The sequence below is a fragment of the Lepidochelys kempii genome, chromosome 20, assembly GCF_965140285.1.
Source record: "Lepidochelys kempii isolate rLepKem1 chromosome 20, rLepKem1.hap1, whole genome shotgun sequence".
Classification (NCBI taxonomy): domain Eukaryota; kingdom Metazoa; phylum Chordata; order Testudines; family Cheloniidae; genus Lepidochelys; species Lepidochelys kempii.
In genome coordinates, this window is record NC_136399.1 from 2,760,965 (window position 1) to 2,782,401 (window position 21,437).

At 61.9% G+C, this 21,437-nt stretch overlaps 2 protein-coding genes across 4 annotated transcripts in view; one reads left to right on the forward strand and one right to left on the reverse strand.

Annotated features, from left to right (window-relative positions):
• Window positions 1-13,102, forward strand: COQ10A (coenzyme Q10A). The gene is made up of 5 exons (XM_073319049.1): window positions 1-184; window positions 6,433-6,585; window positions 6,991-7,183; window positions 7,325-7,426; window positions 8,023-13,102. Exons 1-5 carry the CDS (start codon window positions 105-107, stop codon window positions 8,188-8,190), a joined length of 696 nt encoding a protein of 231 aa, XP_073175150.1. The 5' UTR covers window positions 1-104; the 3' UTR covers window positions 8,191-13,102.
• Window positions 13,075-21,437, reverse strand: part of CS (citrate synthase) — a 15,953-nt gene continuing 7,590 nt past the window's right edge. For 2 of the 3 annotated variants that reach the window (XM_073319044.2, XM_073319043.1), the window contains exons 2-11: window positions 19,070-19,120; window positions 18,659-18,766; window positions 17,665-17,730; window positions 17,443-17,579; window positions 17,078-17,261; window positions 16,038-16,237; window positions 15,258-15,387; window positions 15,064-15,165; window positions 14,740-14,949; window positions 13,075-14,354 (exon numbers count right to left, since the gene is read on the reverse strand). In XM_073319044.2, the coding sequence (XP_073175145.1) occupies window positions 14,184-14,354; window positions 14,740-14,949; window positions 15,064-15,165; window positions 15,258-15,387; window positions 16,038-16,237; window positions 17,078-17,261; window positions 17,443-17,579; window positions 17,665-17,730; window positions 18,659-18,766; window positions 19,070-19,120 (1,359 nt within the window). In that variant the 3' untranslated portion in view covers window positions 13,075-14,183. Of the gene's footprint in view, window positions 14,355-14,739; window positions 14,950-15,063; window positions 15,166-15,257; window positions 15,388-16,037; window positions 16,238-17,077; window positions 17,262-17,442; window positions 17,580-17,664; window positions 17,731-18,658; window positions 18,767-19,069; window positions 19,121-19,880; window positions 20,017-21,437 lie in introns of all 3 variants that reach the window. The other variant, XM_073319042.1, reaches the window with a different exon arrangement.

Below are 21,437 nucleotides of genomic sequence, written 5' to 3' on the forward strand. Positions count from 1 at the left end.
GTCGGCTCTATAGTGACGCGGTGACGTCGTGGGGGAGGGGGGAGTCCAGCGCGGCGGAGCCGGTGTCTGCGGCGGACGGAGCGCGGAGCCCAGACCCCTCCCCCATGGCGGCCAGGCGGCTGCGCGCGCTGCTGCGGCTGGGGGCGCGCCAGGGGCTGCGGCCGGGAGCGCCCCCGCCTGGCAGGTGAGCGGGCCGCCGGGGGGAGGGGCCCAGAGTGGGGGTTCGTGGAGGGAGCCTCTGGGGGGAGGGGCTATGGGGGCAGAGGGGGGGCTATGGGGAGGGGCCCAGAGTGGGAGGGGCCATGGGGGCCAGGGCCCTAAGAGGGGGTCTCTGGGGGGAGGGGCTATGGAGGAGGAGAGGGGGGTTTCTGCGGGGAGGAGCCCAGAGTGGGGGTTTCTGGGGGGAGGAGCCATGGGGCGGAGAGGGGGGTTTCTGGGGGGAGGGGCCATGGGGGCGGAGAGGGGGGTTTCTGGGGGGAGGAGCCATGGGGGCGGAGAGGGGGGTTTCTGGGGGGAGGGACCAGGGCCCTAAGAGGGGGTTTCTGGGGGGAGGGGCCATGGGGGCGGAGAGGGGGGTTTCTGGGGGGAGGGGCCATGGGGGCGGAGAGGGGGGTTTCTGGGGGGAGGGACCAGGGCCCTAAGAGGGGGTTTCTGGGGGGAGGGGCCATGGGGGCGGAGAGGGGGGGTTTCTGGGGGGAGGAGCCATGGGGGCGGAGAGGGGGGTTTCTGGGGGGAGGGGCCAGGGCCCTAAGAGGGGGTTTCTGGGGGGAGGGGCCATGGAGGAGGAGAGGGGGGTTTCTGGGGGGAGGAGCCCAGAGAGGGGGGTCTATGGGAGGGAGACACTTTTATGCTGCATTGGGTGCGCCGGAAGAGGCAGTGGGGACCCGGCCAGGGCCGCTCACGTCCTGTGGGGGCTTGGGCTGGGTTGGATAGAGAAGCTGGTGTTTTAAGTTCGGGGGACCCGGCCCACACCCCGGGGCACCTGTTGCCAGAGAGATGCTCTTGTGGACTGCTCCCCTCCCAGCGTCTCTACGGCAACTTCAGTGGTTGTCCGTAGGAAGCGGTGACGCGAGGGGAATTCTTCCCGGACACTTCGCTTCTTTTAATGGAATTTAGCATCTGGAACCAAAGAGCCAGATGTGAGCAGCTAGCTGGCTGCAGACCCTTGGCAACACCCCAGTAAAACGCCTTAGCTGGCTGAAGACTAGCTGCAAGGGCTTGATAGGCCATGGGTGATCTATGGACCAGGCACCACGCACAGGCAACCACTGGCTTAGTAAAACTTGCTGGGTCTAAATGGGATCTAGCATCACTAAAGCAAGGATGGGTCTAGCCCTAGCCCCTGGGGTTTGCTGGATGGCACCAGCCCTTTAGGTTTACCCTTCAGGGTAGGGGAGGTTGGTGCTGGATTTTTTAGCAATGGAAGATGTTATGATAACTTGTAATGAGCCTTCCAGAGAGTGTCCTGCTTTGCAGGAAGAGGAAATAGGATCCAGATTCAGCAGCTGACCTCCTTTGCAAGTTTCTAATCGCATGGCTGCAACCCTGCAATCAGGTGCTAGTTAATGGGCGATTGCCAGAGATGGCAGTTTGTAAAAGTCTCTCTTCAGTCGGAAAACACGATGTTAACTTGACTTGATGGTCTGAATTCAGTGTCACCTCTTGCCCAGGCTTTGCAAATGAATGTCCTCCCTTTCAAAAGGCCTGGAAGTCTTGAGGGCGTGCACCTCCTCCAGCGATGACCTCTGGTGGGAGGTGCCGTGCCAGGAAGTTGCTACAATGCATTGGTCTGTCAGCAATACCTGGGGCTGGCAGAGCAGTCCTGCTTCTTGGCAGGTGGGAGCTGGGGTATAAGTGTAGGTGCTTTTCAAGTTCAGATCCCTCCGTTAGCACAGGGGACGCTCCCAGAGCTTGGAGTGGAGAGAGTTTAAGTGGCGTTGTGCACAGCTTTGAAACGGGGCCAGGGCGGCTGCTCGTCACTGGCGTGTTGGGTATAAGAGATGCCGTGTTCCTCAGGGCAGCAGTCCTCTCCTATGCATCTGCACAGAATAAATAACAGGAGGTGGCACCTTGCAGGCAATATTTGCGTGTGTTTGCTTTGAGACACAATATGGGAAGGCTGGCAAAGCACAAATAGCTGACGGCTGTGCTCTTTGCTGCATGAATTCTTCTTCTGCTGCACAGCGTCAGGCATAGATATGGCTCTGAGCTTGGAGTCTGTCCCCTGGAGAGTCTGTCCATCCACTCAGGCAGGGCTGAGGGGGCCCAGGCGATCTCTAGGCTCATGTAGATCTCAGATGCGATACCGAATCCAAACCCCCAGCAACGTCCATTGCACTTTCCTCTGCGCTGGAAGGAGAGGGGGCATCGGGCTATCTGAGCCTGGAGTGGCCCCAGAACACTGGAAAAGAAAGACCTTTCCCCTCTGCTTGTGCCTCTGGGGAAGAGGGTGAGTGACCCGTTTTCAGACACATATATTTATAGATCCAAGTGAACAGCCTGAGTGGAAAGTTTCCAGTGACGATGGAATGTGACCTGATTGTGCTGAGTGGAAGCTGCCGGGATGTTGGAAGGAACTTCCTGAAGGCAGGATTGAATCTCGTTCCTACTGTCTTTATAATGTCCAATTGCCACCCTTCCAGCCGGTTCAGAAGCTTGCTGGGAGGTTGTGAACTTCAGGACTTTTTGTTTGTTGGCATTTAACCAATGGGATAAAACCCGACCAGTCTGAACTGTGGGCTGGGAGTCAGGAACTCCTGGGTTCTATTCCTGGTCGTGGGTGAGTCGCATTGCCGCCCTGTGCCTCAGTCTCCCCAGCTGGGCATAGTCACCTCCTGCACAGAAGGGGCAGTGACGACCAGCGAGTGTTTGTAAAGCACTGAGTGGTCTGTTGCTGGCTCCAGCACCTGTGTCAAGTGGGGAAGAAGGGGGAGTGTTCACAGTCTCACTCTGGATCGTCAAAGCTGACTTGGGGGTTTTGGGAAATCAACTGTCTGTCCAGGCTGTTGTGGGAGGCCAACCACGCCACCAGTGCAGCTCAAAGCGGGACCCTGCTGAGGGTGGGTCTGATCCCCAGCCTGCCAATGAAACGAGCGGAAGCCTGCTCCTGGTGTGCACAAACATTCCAATGGCAAGGGTGCGAGGGCTGTTAACTGCCTCTGGACTGTTTGCGGGAGAGAGGTCACATGTTGCTGGCTTCCCGTCTGTGTTTGTGATTCTCCTCTTGTCTCTGGTTGGCGTGCCAGGCTGTGGGGATCAAGGAACAAAAGCACCAGCTGAAATTTCATCAGGGGGCGAGGTCCAGAGGATAAACTCCGAATGGGATACAAGGGAATTAGAGGCATGACCTGGGTAGTGAGCTATGCCTCTGACAGGCTGCGTGACATTGGCAGATAAGTCCTGTTTTCAGTCAGTACCTTAGTTTCCCCATCTATCAATTGGAGATAACACTGACTCGCCTTGCAAGGGTCATGGAGAAGAACCCAAAGAACCCAGCATAAATAGGTCCTAACCAGCCCATAGTTACTGTCAATGACCCAGTTTTGCCAGAGCGCCTTTCATCCAAAGATACCAGAGCCGCCGAAGACCGCTGAAAGGCGGCCATGCTGGGGAAGCAGCAGCCAGGGCTGTGGATCCAAGAGGAAATCTTGGCCAATCGCTGCTCTTTCAGAAAGCGCCAGGCATTGCTAATGTCCAGACAGGGCAGGGCAAACCAAGCCTCTGGGCCTTGTGACATCCTGCCAGGGTTTAGAACGCTGGCTACCGCTCCTCCTCCTGAAATCTCTGCTTGGCAGCATAGCCGACGGGTATGGTTACGCAGCGATGGGTCACTGGTGCCAGCAGGGTGATATTACAGGGCCTGCGGGAGAGCCGAGGAAACCTGCCAGGGTGGCACGTTGCTTCCCCTGCCACCCTCCTTCTCAAGAAATCCAGATACCCTCTGCCCCCACATCGGTTCCAGTGTTCACAGCACCGGTGCTCCATATTGACGCGGAGGAGGGCAGAGCTCAGCAGGGTGCCCTGTGTTTCACCAGCCACCCTGACTAAGGAGATGGGCAAGCGTGGTCCCTGTGCCTCATAGCGGGCCCTTCCCAGTGGCACCCGCCCCCCATGTCCCATCTGGTTCCAGGCTCCAAGGGCTTGCCACTCCTTACTGGCTTTCAGCCAGCTCAGCTGAGTGCTGTTCCTGTGAATGAATCTCTCCTCCTCCTCCTCCTGCTCTGAGCTGCCCTCCTGATGGGCAGGTTAATGGCAGCTGTTGCATAAGGCCGGCTGGGCACAGGGGAGGGGCCGCCTGCCTCTTGACTCAGCAGCAGGTGATCTGCAGCAGGGAGAAGGTCAGGGTCTCTCTCGGTGGGAGCCCTTGGAGCCCTCCCCAGCTGCCTCCACAAAGATCTGAGTGAGCACAAGCAGGAGGTGAAGTAAATTGCCACTGTGTCTGAGCGTAGAGGCCTGCAGGAGAGCCAGGCCTGCCCGCCAGCCGCTAGGCCTCCCCGCCAGCCGCTCGCCCTGCCCTACCATGGGGGGCTTGTTTGAGGCCATGAACTGCTGGCTGGGAGCAGGGCAAGTGAGCTAGTGGGAGCAAGCTCTCGTCTGAGCCAGGGCTGACCCCGCTCCGGCACTGTGCTGCAGGGAGCTGGGTGAGTGATAGAGCAGGGGACGCTCTCCCCTCGGGGACAGTGCTGATCCCAGAGCTCCCGCCCAGTGCCGTCTGTCAGATGATCAGACTTCAAAGCTCAGGTCTGGGTCACTTGTGCTCATTACTCCTGAGGGCATTCTGCGCCAAAAAATTAAAAATTCTGCACCAAAAAAATAACAATGCTGCCCACAATATTTTCAAATTCTGCAAAATTTTGCAAATTTTATTTGTCAAATAAATGTGGAGGCTCCAGCATGGCATTGGGGAGCACAGGCCACTAGCTGCACAGAGGTGGGAGATCACTCTGCAGCTCTCCCGAGACACAGACTCAGCGGTGAGGCTGCACTCGACCCTGACACAGTGCAAGGACTGGGCCTGCCCCAGAAACATCCAGGGCCCTGCCCCTCCATGCCAAGTGCACCAGGTGTGCGCAGGCAGGCTCAGCAAGGCAGGATCCAAGTGTGGAGGGGCTTAGTGTGGGGGGGATCCAGGTGTGGATTGAGAAGGTTCTGTGTGGGGCAATCTGGGTGCATGTGGCTCATTGGGGGATCCAGGTGTGGGAGGATCTGGATGCACAGGGGCTTGTTGGGGGACTCTGGGTGCAACGGTAATGGAACTCTGCCGGGAGGGTCCAGGTGAAGGTGTTTGGGGCTCGGGGCGGGGGGGTCTGGCTGTGGGGGGATAGAGCTTGGCAGGGGGGTCTGGGTGTGGGGGGCTCAGTGGTGGGGTCCAGATGCTGAGGGAGTGGGGTTGGTACAGTGGGGATCCAGGTGTGCGTGGCTTGTCGGGGTGGTCCAGGTGCAGGGGGAGTGGGGCTTGTTGTCGCGGGGGGGGGTTCTGGGTGTGAGGGGGGTGAGGCTCGGCAGGAGGGTCTGGGTATGAGGGGGTCTGGATACACAGGAGTTGGACAGATGCGGGAGCAGTTCCCTGTACAGAGATCCCTCCCCCTGCAGCTCAGGAGTGATGGGTGCAGGAAGTGTGGTGGGGGAGGGGGGAGTTTGCAGCGTTTCCTATAGCTGGGGGAGAAATCTGGGGGTGGGTCTGACATGGCCCTGGGTGGTGGGCAGAGGAAGTTCCATCCTCCCCAGCCCAGCTGGGATTAGCAGCTGAGCCCGGTGCAGGGTAGGAGCCACACAGCTGGGTCTTCCCCAGCGCCCCCCCCCCCCCCGCCCCCACACAGTGATTTACCTCTCTGCCGGCTGCTCTGGGCACCTGAAACATACTGATGAGGCAGGTTGCATGACTGCTTTTGTGGCTTCCCTTTGCTTCCCCATCAGAAAGTCATTTTTCTGCAGGGAAACAAAGAAATCTGCGGGGGACATAAATTCTGCGCATGTGATGTGGTGCATAATTCCCCCAGGAGTAGCTCATTAAACAGCCCTTTGGTGGGAGCAGGCGGAGTCTTCACTGTGATATGGGAGTCGGCGTCGCTCCTTGCCACAAACTAGTTGGTAGAGTTGCTGTGTCACTAAACCGCTGCCAGGTGCCAACCCAGCGGTGGCTGCATGGGAGCGGTGAAAAGATCGCAGCATGCAGCTTGGCCGTGCAGCACTTAGGGGCCGAGAGATCCCCAGGGGAATGGGATTGGCATGCGAGAGGGAATTCCCTTGTCCCTGGCTGGGGAGGGTGTTTCGTCCGCTTCGTCTCCCTCAGCCCCTCTCTGCGTTTAGTGGCCTTGAGCTTAGCTACTCTCAGCATCAGGTGACCTCTCCAAAGGGAGTAGCCCTCACTCCTTTCCTCTGCCTGGCCAAGCCAGCTCCGGTCGGTCTCTGCTAATCCCGACCCGTTTCCAGTTGCAGGGCCGTGTCTCTCTGTGGGATTCTGCTGAGCCGGGTGCCTTGGGCACTAAACAGCCTGGACTGGACCCAGCACAGCCGGACGTTCATCAATCTCACGGGGCCTTTCACCAACAAAAGGAAGGAGTATTCGGAGCGGAGGATTATAGGGTAAGTGGCATTGGCTGTGTTCCCCCAGGGGGGGATGGGGTGAAGGCGGGGCTGGAATGAGTGCGCTAGGGGCTTGCCCTGCATTCTCCAGCATGCTGTGTCCTTCACCTGCTTGCCCCAGCGCTGGTGGCAAAAGGGGAGTTTGGTCTCCAGGCCTCAGTCAACCCTTGACCTGTCTGTGACGTGATGCGTGCACCCCGAACCGGATTGAGACCCATGAAACTCATTTCACATTGTGGGGGGGGGGCCATGGATGGCACCAGCTGCTGGGGGCAGTGGAGTTGAGCTGGCTTTGAACCGGCGCCGCAGAGGCAAATGGTTCCCTAGCCCGTCCCCGAGCCCCCGCGCTGCCCTGTGCCTGCAGGACGGCAGCTCTGAGTCAGCCCAGATGTCTCCCCCCGGCAGGTACTCCATGCAGGAAATGTACGAGGTGGTGTCCAACGTGGATGACTACAAGCACTTTGTCCCCTGGTGCAAGAAGTCGGTGGTGGTCTCCAAGCGCACAGGCCACGTGAAGGCTCAGCTGGAAGTGGGCTTCCCGCCCGTCCTGGAGCGATACACGTCCATTGTCACCCTGGTGCGCCCACACCTTGTCAAGGTGAGGCTGCCGGGGAGCGCCCAGGGATTCTCAGCATGAGGGATGTGCGGGGTTGGGGGCACTCAGCCGCCCAGGGAGCCTGGCTTCCCAGTGCTCTGGTAGCAAGGCCCCTCGACTGACGCTCCTGCTGTCCCTTCTCAGGCCATCTGCACTGATGGGAGGCTCTTCAACCATCTGGAGACCAGCTGGCGCTTCAGCCCTGGCATCCCAGGCTACCCCCGCACCTGCACAGTGGATTTCTCGGTAAGCCCCACCCCTGGCCTGCCCCGTCCAAGGGGTCCTCCCACAACCTTCGCCCTGTCGCCATGCGGGGCCATCTCTACAGTGAATCCACTGGGGATGGACCAGAGAGGTGGCTGCCAGCCAGCCCATGCTGTGTAATGGACGGGTTAGAAGCACCAGTCCCCAGGTTATTAGCCTCCAGGAGGAGGCTGAGCCGGGAGGTAAGCAGGGCGCGAAATGCTGCCGTCAGCCACCGAGCGAGCGATTGCTCTTCGTGTCTTGAGGGAGAGAGAAGCAAGAGCAAATGTTCCACTTGGGCACATTTGTCTGAGAGGCAGGGCCTGGTGGAGCGGGGAGTCAGGACTCCTGGGTTCTCCTCCTGGCTCTGTCAGTGACTTGCTGTGTGAGCCTCTCAGCCTCAGTTTCCCCACCTGGGCCGTGGGCTTTGTGTGGAGGTGACTATTCGCTGCGTGCTGCCGATGATGGCAGGTTCCCCGCTGGGTGTTGCAGAACATGGGCAGCCCGGCAGCCCCTGTCCCCCAGCCCTTTGTTTCAGGGGAGGGCTCTGTCCTGGCCTGACCTGCTCTGCCAGCCCCTCGTCTCTCTGTCCTCCCCAGATCTCCTTCGAGTTCCGCTCCCTGCTGCACTCGCAGCTTGCCACGGTCTTCTTCGACGAGGTGGTCAAGCAGATGGTGGCCGCTTTCGAGCGGCGGGCGGCTAAGAACTTCGGGCCGGAGACGCGCATCCCCCGGGAGCTCATGTTTCACGAAGTTCACCAAACGTGAGGGGGTCGGGGCCGCATGTGCAGACTCTGTCGGGGCGGCGGGCAGGGCGTCCAAGTGCCTCCCGCCGCCTTTTTAACTATTTATTTGATTTCACCTCTCCTGACGGTCTCTCTAATTTATCTGCTGTGCCGAGAATGGGGACGTACCCGGAGTGGCTGGGTCTGGCTGCCCCGGAGCGTCCCCCAGGCCTGCCATCTTGCACAGAAGAACCACACCTGCCCGCCGGGCTCCATATTTTTGTAGCTAACTTTATTTTAAATGTATTTTATTTTGGGGGTGGGGGGTCTTGTTTAAAATCCCTCCGAGCAGGGAAGAGCAATCCCTGCCCCTTGCTGATCTGCAGGAATCCTCGTCCTTCCCTCTGCGCAGCCCTCGCAGCACAAACCAGCAGGCCTGCGTGTGCCAGCCCCCCCTTGGTCGGACTGCCTTTCCCCCAGGCCTTGGGGAGAGGGGCGGGGCCCTGGCGATGCGCACGTGGACTGGACGATCAGGGTCTCGGCTCGCCTGCCTGCGGTCCTTTGCGGGGTGGGGTGTGTGGAACGGATCAGAAACTTCTCCCCATCCCAGGGGGTGCTGAGCACAGCCAAAGGGCCGAGCAAACATAACAGTAGCTGCCCGCCAACTCTTAGGAAGGCGGGAGCAAGAGGGGAGTCACATTTGGTCTGGAAGCGAGTGCTGAGAGCAAGTGTTGCATTATCCGGGGCCTGCGGAAGGGGGCGGGGGCGTGGACGCAGCCTGGTTGGCGCCCCGGCAGAGAGCGGGAATGGGCAATCCGGGCAGGGCAGGGCGAGGGGCAAGTGCCAGGAGGGCAGTGTGGGACTCAGCTGGCAGCTGCTCCACGAGCCTGGCAGGTGGGATCCCGCTGAGCTCGCCCTGTATGGCGGGAGCACTCCCTGGGGAGGGAGATGGCAGGGCTACACCTGGCCCCCATAGTGCTGCCCCGGCTCTCGCCCAAGAAGGAGGCCCCGGTGGCTGCTCGGGCTCCTGGGCCCCGTCTCCCTGGGGAGAGCCGCGCGGGCGGGAAATAAGGACTGAGGGACCCAGGATGGAGCAAGCTTGGAGGCTTCGTGGGGCATCATCAGGAGCTGGAGATGTGTGCAGGAGGGGTTCCCCTCTGGCTGGCAGTGGAAGGCTTTAGGCAGGGGGAGCAGGGCCCCAGTTCCCAGGGGCTGCGGCCCCACAGCGGAGCTGTCCTTGGCCAGCACTGCTCCTCTGGCTGTGCCCCAGCCATGTGGTGAACAGGGCAGGGAGGGGGTGAGAACACTGCTGTTCACCCCACCCCCCCCCAGCCCAGGCACACAGCAGCTCTGTCTGGGGAGCGTGCCCCGTGGCTGGTGCGGGAGATAAGTGAACAGAGCCCCATTGTCCTCCGCCAGGGGAGGAAGGTCATGGAGCGTGCAGAGTGCTGGGGCAGGGAGAGGATCCTGCCTAGAAAGGGCCCTGTCACCTTGAAAAGCAGCTGCAGCTTAGCTCAAAGTGTGGCCCACACCACAGCCAGCCCGTGCGGCCACCTCTGTCCCCATGGGAGCTGCTGGCTAGTGGGGAGCAGAGCCTGGCTCCCTCCCCACGCCCCCAGGCCCAGCGCTGCGAGGCCTGCTTCGCCGCAGACTCTGCGCCCCGGCCCCCCTGCTGTGCAAAGGAGCCGGCGTTACATACAAGACACGCTTTGCACGTGCGGGCGGGGGAGGAGGGCAGAATCACTGGCCCCAGGGCCCGGCGTGGGTCCTGCCGCATTGGGCTGGCACAGCAGTAACTGTGCACAGAGTGGGGGAAGGATCCCGGCTGCTGCACGTTGGCCTCGCACGAGAGGCCAGGCGCAGAGTGCTTTCAGAGCTTCCCCCTCGGGTTCTGGGGGGAGCTGGCAGCGGGGCCCATGCCCTGAGCGTGGCAGCAGGTGGGTCACGGCAGTGATGGAAGGGGGAGGAGCCCAGGGGGCGGTTGGGACCCGCTTCTCATTCAGCCCGAATGCCCCCGGCACAGGATTCATTACCACAGTGAGGGCTTGAATGGCCTCTGAGGGGACCTGCCTGTCTCCAGAACTGGGGGGTAGCCAGCCCCTCGCTCTGAGCCAGGAACCTCCTCCTCTGCCCCCTGAGACCCTGCACCCATTGCAGCAGAATCACCTCCTCCCCTCCAGGTGCCAACTTGCCCTGGGGTGTGTGCTGCCCCATGAGGGGCCCTGGCCCCCCGAGGGGCTGACTGCATGGGCGGGGGGGGCCAGCAGCAGCCCTGGGGCCTGCCCACAGGCGAATGTCTCATCTGCTCCAGGCCTCTTGCCTGAATCCCTGCCCCACCCTTAATCCTTTGCTTCCAGCCGGGCTCCCTCACCCGCTTCCCCGTCTCCAAATCGCTCCCTGGGGCCAGGAGATGTTGATCAAGGGCTGCAGCTGGGCCCTGCCCTGAGCCGTGCCTTCTGCCCTGCTACCTTATCAGCCTGACCCCCAGGCTGCCCTCTGCCCCTCATGGCCTCAGCTGGCTCACGAGAGAAATGCACATGAGGGGGGTGTATCAATCTGATGCAGGGGTGAGGGGGAAACCCCCCCAGCCTCCATTTGGGGCTGGGCCGCAGCCGCCCCCTCTGTGCGCTGCGTGGGACTTTGGTCTCCATCCAAGAGACTGTAGAAATGTTCTGCCCAGAGAAGTGGGTTTTTTAGGCCAATAAAAAGCATTTGGCAAGTGGGATCGCCGCCTCCTTTGGGGTGTCTGTGGTGGCTCCGGGGCTGGGTTCTGCAGGTTAGTATCACCCGAGAGGTTGTCTCCTGCGGGCCACCCTGGCTGGACTCGGGGCAGAGGGTAAGTGGAGCCCGCCCTGTGGGCCCGCTGCTGGCCAGGCCCTTTCCGCTCAGCATGGCTGCACCTGGCTTTGCCCCTCATCTGCCCTTGTGCCCAGCACTCCCTGGCCCCGGGCACCCACTGCACAGTGGGGCACAGCGGGCCACGTCCCAGACTCCCCAGCAGCTGCCCAGGCCCTCACCAGCTGGAGGTGCTCCCTAAGGGCTGCCGGCAGCAAAGCAGGCTGGGGGACGGAGCGTGCCTGGCAGGGCAGCCCCCCAGCAGGGAGTGAGGAGGGGGCTGGATTGCATCGCTCGGCACCTACCAGCAGGGCTCAGCCCTGGGTGCAAATCCAACTCTTGGGGTGGTGGCTTCTGTGGTGTGGGTCTCCCCAGCCCCCATCTCCAGGCAGGACTCCTCCCCTCAGCGCAGGGGGTCTCGACCTCGCCCAGGCTCATTCTGTGTTGGGGCCAGCAGGCTACTCCCCAGCCCCACTGGGGTCCGAGCGCGATGGGGGCAGCACCAACATGAGCAATGGATCCGCTGCTGTCGCATCCTGGCCGTCTGCCACGAGACGGAGCCATGGCACGGGGAAAGCTGAGCCCATGTGCGGGGCCTGCCGCAGCTGGAGGGTCCTTGGCCCACCTTAGCCATGAGGGGAGACAGAGACAAGCCGGCAGACAGGAAACATTTTGGGCCGGGACAAATGCAACAGCCCTGCTGTGTGCAATTCCCCCAGCTCAGCCCCCACCTGATGCACACGCCCCCAGCCCTAATGCCGCAACTCAGGCTGCATTAAATCCCAGCCAAAGGCCGGCTGCTGAGCTGGGTTTGGGTGAAGGGCATGGTGCCTCCCTCCAAGCTGGGGTGGTGGGGGCTGCTCCTGGGCCCTTCCTGCCCCAGTGCTCAGGCTCTGCCCTCTGAAATGCCAGACATGGCAGCAGCTGCAGGGCTGACACCTCGCCCTGGCACTGGGGTTGGCTCTTCTGGCATCACCTGGCCCCAGCTTGCCCCTGCCCCCATAGGCACCTTCTGGGAGCATCGTTCCCCCAGTGCCCATCGGGGCATGGAGCGGGGACTGGGGAAAGCACCGGCCCCTGGCAGCGCGGCAGGCCCAGGCCTGGCTGCAGGGCAGGCCCGTGGCTTTCCAGGCCCAGCCTAACAAGAGCTGGGACCGGCTGCTCGTGTTCCTCCCCATGCTGGGCGAGACGCGCCTGTTTCACGTGGGGAGCCCCGTTCAGCCTCCACAGCTGCCCTTGGCCCAGCTTCACGGGGGTTGGGGGTGTGTGTGTGTGTGGAAAAGGCAGCTTTGCTTGGACCCTGGGATGAGTCACAACCCCTGGAAGCAGGGAACGGGGGAGTTGTGGGGACCCCCTTAGGGGCTTAGCAGCTGTGGAAAGATGGCTGGGGGCCCCTGGGCAACAGAAGCCCCCCCCTTCCTGCAGGATTGGGGGGGTGGCACCAGCTTCCCCCCCGCCCCAGCACACAACTGGCTGTTGGAACTGGCCCCAAGCTGCCCTGTGGGGCAGGCCAGGAAAGGCTGGGGGTGGAGCAAGGACCTCTGCTCAGGCAGGGGGCAGCTCTGCTAACCCTAGGCTGGGCTGGTGGGCAGTCAGTTACATCCTGCCCCCCCCAGGTTAGCAACTGGCCCTGGCTGCTGGGGGCAGTATTTGAGCTCCTAACTTCCAGGCCCTAATGCCAGGCCCACGCTGTTCTCGGCCAGGGCCAGCTGCCAGGCAAGGCGGCCCACCCAGGCCCAGGGCTGCCAGGGGAAGGAGGCTCCTTCCACGCAGCCTTGGGAAGGGTAATGGCGCCCTCCTGTGGCCATGAGGGACATGGCCCCTGGACTCAGCCCAGCACTGCTCATTTCCAGAGGCTGCCCCGGCCCCCCCTTTCCCTGGGGCTGCAGGTGCGGGGGGGGGGGGGGGGGGCGTGCCGCGCTGCTCAGGGCCTGGCTGGTGGCATAAGGCACAGAACCACTCGGGGAAATCACACCTAAGCTGAGGGTCCTAACCCCAGGGCCCCTCCCCAGCAGTGGGGCACCCCCCCGCCCCGTGGGCAGGCCCAGGCTGCATCCCACCCGCTGGCGCCTATGACACACCGGGGAAGCAGTTTTGTTAATAAAAACATTTATTTTGCATTTTGTACAGAGCCACCCGCAGGCCGCGCCAGGCCACGGCCGGAGCCCACCCAGCGCCCTGGGGGCGGTTAGGGGACACGAGAATTCACACAAAACACACAGAGAACTGGGGCAGGGGAGGAGTGTATCGCGTCCTTCCTCGGGAGAAAGGACAGGAGCCAGGTTCACTTTTGCACTGCAACTGCTCAAAAGAAGGTGGCTAGCAACACTGCCCCACGGCTACCGATGGCTGCTCAGAAAATCACGTCCTCGCTTGGCCAGGCTAAGCCCCACGGCTCTGGCATGGACGCCACGTAGAGGGAAACCCACTCGCAGACTTTCCCAGGGAAGCCTTTCCCCTGCCCCACTCTCCCCCTCGGCAGCCGTGGGGCTCACGGGAAGACCTGCCCCCTGCTAGGAGCAAGGAGACAGTCTCAGCCAGCAATGCCAGTGTGGCAGGATCCAACCCCCCAGTGTACATCGAGGATGCCCCTGCCCCCGCCCCTTGGAGGAGGAAAAGTCCAGAGATGCCCCAGATGGAGCCTGCAGATTGGGGCCCAAGACTCAAGGTGGTAGGAGGAGGAGGACCAAAGGTAAAGGAAGTGATTCAAGCATTCACATGCCAACCCCACACCCCACAGCTGGCCCTGGGTCAGGGACTAAGCAAGCAGAAGGAAGCTGGTTTGATCTGGGCCTAGGAGCTTGTCTGCGCCATGGACAAGGCAGCGCTCAGTACGGTACAACATGATTGGGAAAGGACCCTCCTCTCCTGGCCGGGGAATAGCGCGGGCTGGCCTAGAAAGCCATGCAGGTTTCCAACCCGTGCCGGGGGTTCCCAGGGGAGCTGCTGGGCTCTGGTTGGATCAGGAGTTTAACAGAGGTGCCGCTAATGGCGGTGGGGGGAGAGGGGAGGGGCAGGGGGCTGATTGTTTTAATCTTAAATTTACACCATAAATAACCTGAAACTTACGGTCAGTGCCTCAGAGAAAGGTTTAATTCTAGCGTCTGGCCGAGGCCCTTGGAAGGGAAAAGGTGTACTGTCTCTTTAAACGTCCCCTGGACAACTGGCAAGCGCGGGCTCCCCCTCCCCCCATCCCTTTCTTTAACCCGATTTGACGCCCACGAGCTGCATGACGCCGTCCGTGCTCATGGACTTGGGTCTCTCCAGCGGGAAGCCGAGCGCCCGGCTCCAGATGAGCTGGGCCAGGACACCCAGGGCCCGCGAGATGCCAAACAGCACAGTGTAGTACTTCATCTCCTTCATGCCGTAATACTGCAGAGGGGAGAGGAGTGGAGCAGGGTGTTCAGGCCAGTGCCGAGCAGTCCGGCCTCTGCCCGCAGGGGCAGCCCCAGGGTCTGGGCCTGGGAGATGCTCAGGGGATGTGGTCACTGGGGAGTGATGGCCGGGGGGCAGGGCTGCCCTCTGAGTGGCTGAGATGTCCTGGCTCCGGGGCGGTCAGAGCCCCAGTGCCAGGCTGTGTCTGGGGAGGAGCAGGAAGTTCAGCCCGGACACCACGCCACAGGGGACTCAGAGTCTGGGGACTGCTGAGCCCGGGGAGGAGGGGCTGGAGGGGCCAGGTCAGAGCAGGGTGCCTAGCCAGACCCGGCTTGGTGGGGAGTCCCGTCCCCCACTAGCAGCCCCCAGGCCAGCGCCTTACCTGGAGCAGCACCCCGCTGTGCGCGTCCACATTGGGCCAGGGGTTCTTGGCCTTGCCCTGCTCCAGGAGCACGTTGGGGACAATCTTGTAGAGCTGTGCCACTAGTCTGAACATGGGGTCCTTGGGGAGGTGCTTGAGGGCGAACTCCCTCTGGCAGGTGTAGCGGGGGTCCGTCTTCCTCAGCACGGCGTGGCCATAGCCAGGGACCACCTGCAGCGACAGGAGGGCCTAAGGTTAGCACTGACTGGGGGGGTCATGACCCACGTTCCCAGTGGGGGCAGCCGCCCAGACTCAGCACTGCTCCCGCCGCCCAGGGGGACTCACCCGGCCCGAGTTCAGCGTGTTCCAGATGAAATCTCGCAGCTTCTCGTCAGACACGTCCGGGCCCAGTTCCTTCTGCAGGTTCGTCAGCCACCCCAGGACCTCCTGCAAGACGCGCCGAGAGAGAGGGCACGGGGGTAAGGCCGGGACCGTGTCCCCCTCTCCCTTTCCCCGCCCCCAGCCGATGCGACCCCTACCTGATTGGCGAGGCCGTGCAGCGGCCCAGCCAGGCCGTTCATGGCTGCGGCAAAAGCGAGGTATGGGTCAGAGAGGGCGCTGCCCACGAGGTGGCTGGTGTGGGCGCTGACGTTCCCGCCCTCGTGATCGCTGCAGAGAGGAGACCGTTAGCAGAGGGCAGCAGCCGACCTACTGCCTGACCCGGGGGACTGCCAGCCCACCCGGCCCACTGAGCAGCTCCAACTTCCCAACCAGCAGGGGGCAGCAGCGGCCCTAGGACAGTGCAGGTGGCTCAGAGCCATGGTCAGTAGGGACGGCTGCTTCCCTGACCTGGCCCCTTCTGCTCTAAGGGACACCCGTCTCCAGCCCCTGCCTCTCTGTGCCAAGCTGGCAGGGATGGTGGCTCAGAGGGGCCCAAACTGCCTGGCACAGCCCCTGCATGCCCAGCGCACTGACACCCTGCCCCCTCTGTGGGGGAGGGATCCCTTGGCCAGAGCTCCGGCCCGGTAGCGGCTGTTCTCGGGGGTGGGGGGTGGGATGGAGAGGCTGGATCCAGCCCCCCTGGAAAGCAGTTGCAGCCTTCAGAGCCCCGCCCCAGTTCCACCCCTGCCTGCTTGGAGCCTGGCCCGTCCGAGCTCTGCCGAGCGGGTCAGGGGCTCCCCGCTGCGTTGTTTGCAGGGCTCTGGAGTTCGGCCTCCTCCTCCCACGCGGGGACGCCCCTGCCTCTCTCTAGGGCGTCCCCACGTAGCGTCCGCCACGCCAGCCTTGCTCCCAGCCGCAGCCCCCCGGAGGGGTCTCACCTGTGGATGGTGAGGTAGAGCCGCATGAGCTCGATGAACTGGGGGTCGGTGTAGCCCAGCATGTTGGTGAAGTTATGGGACCAGTCCAGGCTGGGGTCGATGGCCCCGATGCTGCTGCCCTCGCGGTACAGGTTGCGGTAGATCTTGGCGGCGATGCAAGGCAGCTTGGCGATCAGGTCCATGGCGTCCTCGTAGATGAACTGCAGGGACGGGAGAAGGCGGGCTGCTCACTGAGCCCAGTGGCGCAGCATCCTTGGGCCGTTCACAGCCACGCGCGCTGTCCCGGCTCAGCGCAGGGTTTGCTGTTCGAAGGCTGCCTTGTCCCACCCCAGAGGTGGCTGCATTTCAGTGACGTGGCAGCCCATGTCTATAGCTGGGGATTTAAAATCACACCTTTGTAAATCCCAACATGTCCCAGTGCTCTGAGCAGGAAATGGAGAGCCAGGCCCCTGACCGCGCCACCCTGGGTGAGCAGATCGCTTTACCCAGCCGCGGGCGGGGGAGGGGAGGTGCCAACCGTGCCAGGTGCAGGGGAAATTGGGTAGTTCAGACGGATGGTAAAGGGCAGGGACAGCTGCTGGAGGGCAGTGAGAAGGAGCAGCCATGGGAATTACAGGGAGTAGCAGACTCACCCGCCCAGACAGGCCAGCCAGTACACCGGTACACAGCCAGAGACTCTCGGCTCGGATGCCATGGGGTGGGGGTTGGGCCGAGAGGAAACCAGCTCGCCTGCCTTACAGGGACAAGCGCAGCCGGCCCTGTGCAAACGTCGCTCCATCCTCCAGCCCAGCACTAGCCCCATTGTACAGGTGGGCAAACTAACTCGGGCAAGGCCCCAGAGGGAGTCAGCGGCACAGCCCGCTGTGCCCTGGCCCCAGATCCACCCACGCCGCCCCTCGAGCTTCCAGCCACTGGTGTCGGGAGGTTGGCTCTCGCCGGCTGCAGGCCAGACGCCACGCTGGGAGCCGCAGCCTGGACGCTCTCTGTGGCCCAAACGTGGGCAGCAGGGAGGGCCAGCTGGGCCTGGCCTAGCCCCCTACCTCCCAGTACTTGGCCCGGCTGATGCCCTCGGAGTAGGCCCGGGCGAAGTTGCTCTCGCTGTTGAGGGCCGTGATGGCGGCGCTGAGCTGGGACATGGGGTGCAGGTTGGTAGGGAAGTTGTCCAGCATGGTCACCACGTGGGAGGGCAGAGCCGCTCGCTTGGCCCACTCTTGGGAGACCCAGCTCACCTGCGGGAGGAAACGCGCCACGGGGTTAGCCGGGGATCCACTGCCTGACGCAGCACAGAGGGGTTGCCGGGCCAGGCCAGGTGTGGCGCAGAGAACAGGCTGCAGCAGCATTGGCGAGGCCATGAGAGTTTGGGCCTTAAGTCACGGACCCCAAAGCCACGGCCAGAGCCCCCCACCTCACCTGTTCCGCAGTGGGGATGTCTCCGGTAAGCAGCAGCCAGAAGAGGCCCTCAGGCAGGGGCTCCTCCCCTCCCGGGGCTTTGGGCAGCAGCTTCTGGCACTCGGGGATGCTGTACCCACGGAAGCGGATGCCCTGGAGAGAAGGGTGGAGAAGGGAATCAGTCTCTGAGGGCAGGGGGCGGCCTGGGGGGGTGGTGGGGGGGCGGGGAAGGCCTTACCTCATCGGGGTCCAGGACAGAGGTTTCGTATATTAGCCCCTTCATGCCTCTCATCCCGCCATAGATCTGGAAGGGACAGAGCCAGGAGGCAGTTAGCGGGGTTCAGCGGAGCAACGCTCCCTCTCCCGCAGCCAGGCCACCTTTAACCTGGCAGGGCTGGCGCTAATGGCCGGAGTTTGCTCCCCGCTGCCGGGGAGCGGAGCAGCCCCTCTCGGCACCAGCGCTGATTTCACCCAGTCGGCTGCCTGAAGCCAGGGCTCCGTTCTCCCCTCAGCCCCGCTCCTCTGCTGGCCTGGGCTCGGGCCTGGCGGGAGGCTGCTGGCAGAGACGCTGCTGGACAGCTCCCTCTGCTTCACGCGGACCCCAGGGCTGCTCTGAACAGCCTGGCTGGGTCTCCGGCAGCCCCGATGGTTGGAGCTAAACGCCACAAGCGTCTCCTGCCCGAGCTAAAGGCCCAGCTGTGTTAGTGCAACAGCCCCAGCCGCCTCTGCGGGGCCGCCAGCCTGCACCCTATGAACCAGGGGAGGCCTCTGGGCAGCCACGGTCCCCACGTCCACACCGGGCCTGGGTAGCTCCCATCTCACACTGGGCTTGCCAAGGGCAGGGCAATGGCGCCTCGATTTCCAGGCACCAAGCGATGGGCAGGAGAGAGTGCCCAGCCCAGAGCAGTGTTTCTGGGCCACTGCAAAGCAAGGGGTCTTCCACACTGCTTCGACGCAGCAGCGACTGGCCGCCACCAGGGCGGGGCACCAGATCACACCCCCCAGGGGGCCCATCCAGGAAGAAAGGGAGCCCGCGGAACTGACCCAGCGAGGTAGGGAGGGGGCGACACTGGGCGAGTCCGGCGGCCTGACGCAGGGGTTCGTGGGGATAGGTCACTCCCTTGACGGTGAGCGAGATCAAGGAGGTGCCCACGCCACCCAGCGCCAGCCCCAACTGAGCTGGCTCTCCATGAGCCATCCCTCCAGCGCCGGCCCGTGCCGGCCACACTCACCATCTCCACAGTGACTTGCCCGATGACCGTGTTGCCGTATTGTTGCCTGAAGCTCTTGATTCTTGACTGCTCCTTGGGAACCAAGTTGGAAAGGACGTCCTTCAGGTTCTGGCGGTTGGGGGGAGAAGCAAACAAGCTGGTGAGGGCAGCACTAATGCCATGGCGGAGCTGAGCATCGCTAACCGTTGCGCCTCGGAGCCGGTCAGGATCTCTGGTTTGTGTTGCACAGAAATCCCTCCAAAGGAGGCCAGACAGCGACCTATAAGCAACGGGATTAGGACTGCGGCTCTGGGACGGTTTCCCTCTGGGGCGAGGACGTGAGCGGTGCTGGAGCCGCTGAACTGGAGAAGCCAAGGACAGTTCTCCCCAGACGTGCACCCCCCGAGGCGAGAGGCAGAGGTCTCTACTTACCGTGGAAGTAGAGCTGGCGTGTCGGGTAGCGAAGAATATACATGGTGCATTCTGCAGAGAGAGAGAGAGAGAGAGGGGCCTCTTATGCATTAGCCTGGCAGCGACATGGAGCGTAAGACCCACAGCCTACGGCAGCGTTGCGCTAGGCAGGTCAGTATCACCTGGCTGACACCACCAGGGAAACAATCATACCAGGGTGTCCTCATGGCTCCACCCCCCCCACGCCCCCCCATCCCAATATTTCCCTCTGCACTCTCTGCTGCAAGCAGGAGAATCAGACAGCTCAGCTCTGAGCAGGTCACTGATTGGGAGCCAAGTAAGAGCCGGAGTCAGAGTGGGAATGCGGAAGCAGAGCTCCAGTTCAGGGAGTTATTGGAGCCAGAGCAGTTTGTCCAGGAGGTGGGTGCACCGGACAAAGACAACACATTTAAATTCCACCGCCTCCTCTCTGGATCAGCAATGCCAGGCCAGGAGGAAACGGGGCATTTCGTTTTGCTTTGCACGGATCACACACCAGGAAAGCCGCTTCCACCTCTCGCTCCATCTGGAGAGAGTGAATGAATCCACCACGCTCCCGTTAGGGGCATGCCCTCGCCACACCCCCACTAGCGCGTCAGCAGCATCCGCACAATGCTTGGCAAGAGCTGGCAGGGGAGGGAGCGGGATCATTGCTGTCAGTTACAGCTGCACTCCGTCAGGTCCCTGAGAGAGCAGCATGAGTCACTCCTGGCTTGGCGTAGGCATGGGTGGGGGGAGGGCACCACACGGGTTCAGAACCAGCCAATCCTGCTGGGTGAGTGGCCTTGAATACCTGCAGGCTGCATCCGGAGCAATCGGAGCAGGGAGAGAGAGACCGGCTGGGCCCTTCAACACTGCAGGGTAACAGCTGAGCACCAGAGATCAGGGCTGCCCATTGCCCATGTAGGGACCAGTTAGCAGAACATCGCCTGGGTTTAGTAAAATGCAGACACATGCTTATGGAGAAAAATTAAAATCTTTCCGGAAGCTGCCGTTTACCCTCGGAGCACATCACTCAGGGACTGAAATGCTGCCTTTAAATGACACAAAGTGGCCCCCAACACAAGGCTAGTTACGTTCAGGAGCTGGCTAATGAGATGCGGGTTCCTTCACTTATTCTAGCACACTGAGTCACTAGTAACGCCCCTCCCTTCAGTTTTCAGCCACTTTCCTAAGCAGATTCTTGCTGAGCCAGGAATCGGGGACCGAGTGGGGCTCAGGCACAGTTAATGGGTATCTCCCACCGTCCATGACGGAGGAACATGCCTAGCCATGGACGCAACCCAGTCATGCCTTCCATGCACCTGCAGTACCTGGTCCGAAGCTGTGCAGACCCAGCCACGGGGCTGTACAGCCATGGGTTTGTGCTGCAGCTATGGGAAGAGCAAGAGTTGCAGAGAACAGTGGAATAATCCCAGCTATGCAAACATCTCAACATGCATGCCACGCCTTGTGTGTGAACGGGGGTCCAAGGGCTTTAGAAACTGACACTGGGATAACATCAGCAGCCACTTAGATCTGGTCTACGCTACAGACCTGTATCAGTGTAACTTCGTCACTCAGGGGCGGGGATCCACACCCCGAGCAATGTCACTATATCGACGTACCCCCCGCCCCGTGTAGCCAGCACTAGGTCGGCAGGAGAGCTTCTCCCATTGCCATAGCTACCGAGCCCTCCTACAGCAGCACCGATGCAGCGTTTTAGTGTAGACTTGCCCTAAGAGGGAGCCACTTCTGGGGTGGAAAACAGCAGCTGGGTCACAGTGCAGAGGAACTTTCACACAGCGGTGAAAGTAACAATATGGAAAACTGGAGCCACCTGGGATCCAGGGAGGTGGAAGGTAAATTCCAAGGAGGAGCCAGGTGGAAGTCATCAATTCCAAGACCAGAAGGGACCACGGATTGCGAGCTCCTGCCCCACAGTAACTCCTAGGGCAGAGCTTTTAGAAGCTCCAGTCTTGTTGCCTGGACTCAACGCTCCTGCTCTGGTGCGGAGCATCCGGGGACGGCTTCTGAGCCCAGGAAGCCAGGCCTCATAGCTGGCCTGCACGGGAAAAGTGGCATTTTCCCCGCCTAACTAGTTTAGCATGTTTTCCCTTGTAGCCAGCCCAGCACTTTCTGCATGTGAAAGAGACTGCCCTGGGTCCGTGAGTGCCCCTTAGGGAGTCACACATTCTGTGGACATCTCCCAGCCCAAGCATTAACCTCTCCCAGCCCTGACCGAGCACTGGGAGATGCTTTGCAACATGGGGGACAGACAAATCAGCCATTCCCGAAACAAGTTCAGAGCAGCAGGCAGGGGCTTATGCTGACCATTCAGAACAGATGGGACCAAGGTTTGTCCTCTCCA

Coding starts and splice junctions, on each gene's coding strand:
- COQ10A (XM_073319049.1), top strand. CDS start 105: ATGGCGGCCAGGCGGCTGCGCGCGCTGCTGCGGCTGGGGGCGCGCCAG. Junction 7,184..7,324: donor TGCGCCCACACCTTGTCAAG/GTGAGGCTGCCG, acceptor GTCCCTTCTCAG/GCCATCTGCACTGATGGGAG. Junction 7,427..8,022: donor CCTGCACAGTGGATTTCTCG/GTAAGCCCCACC, acceptor TGTCCTCCCCAG/ATCTCCTTCGAGTTCCGCTC.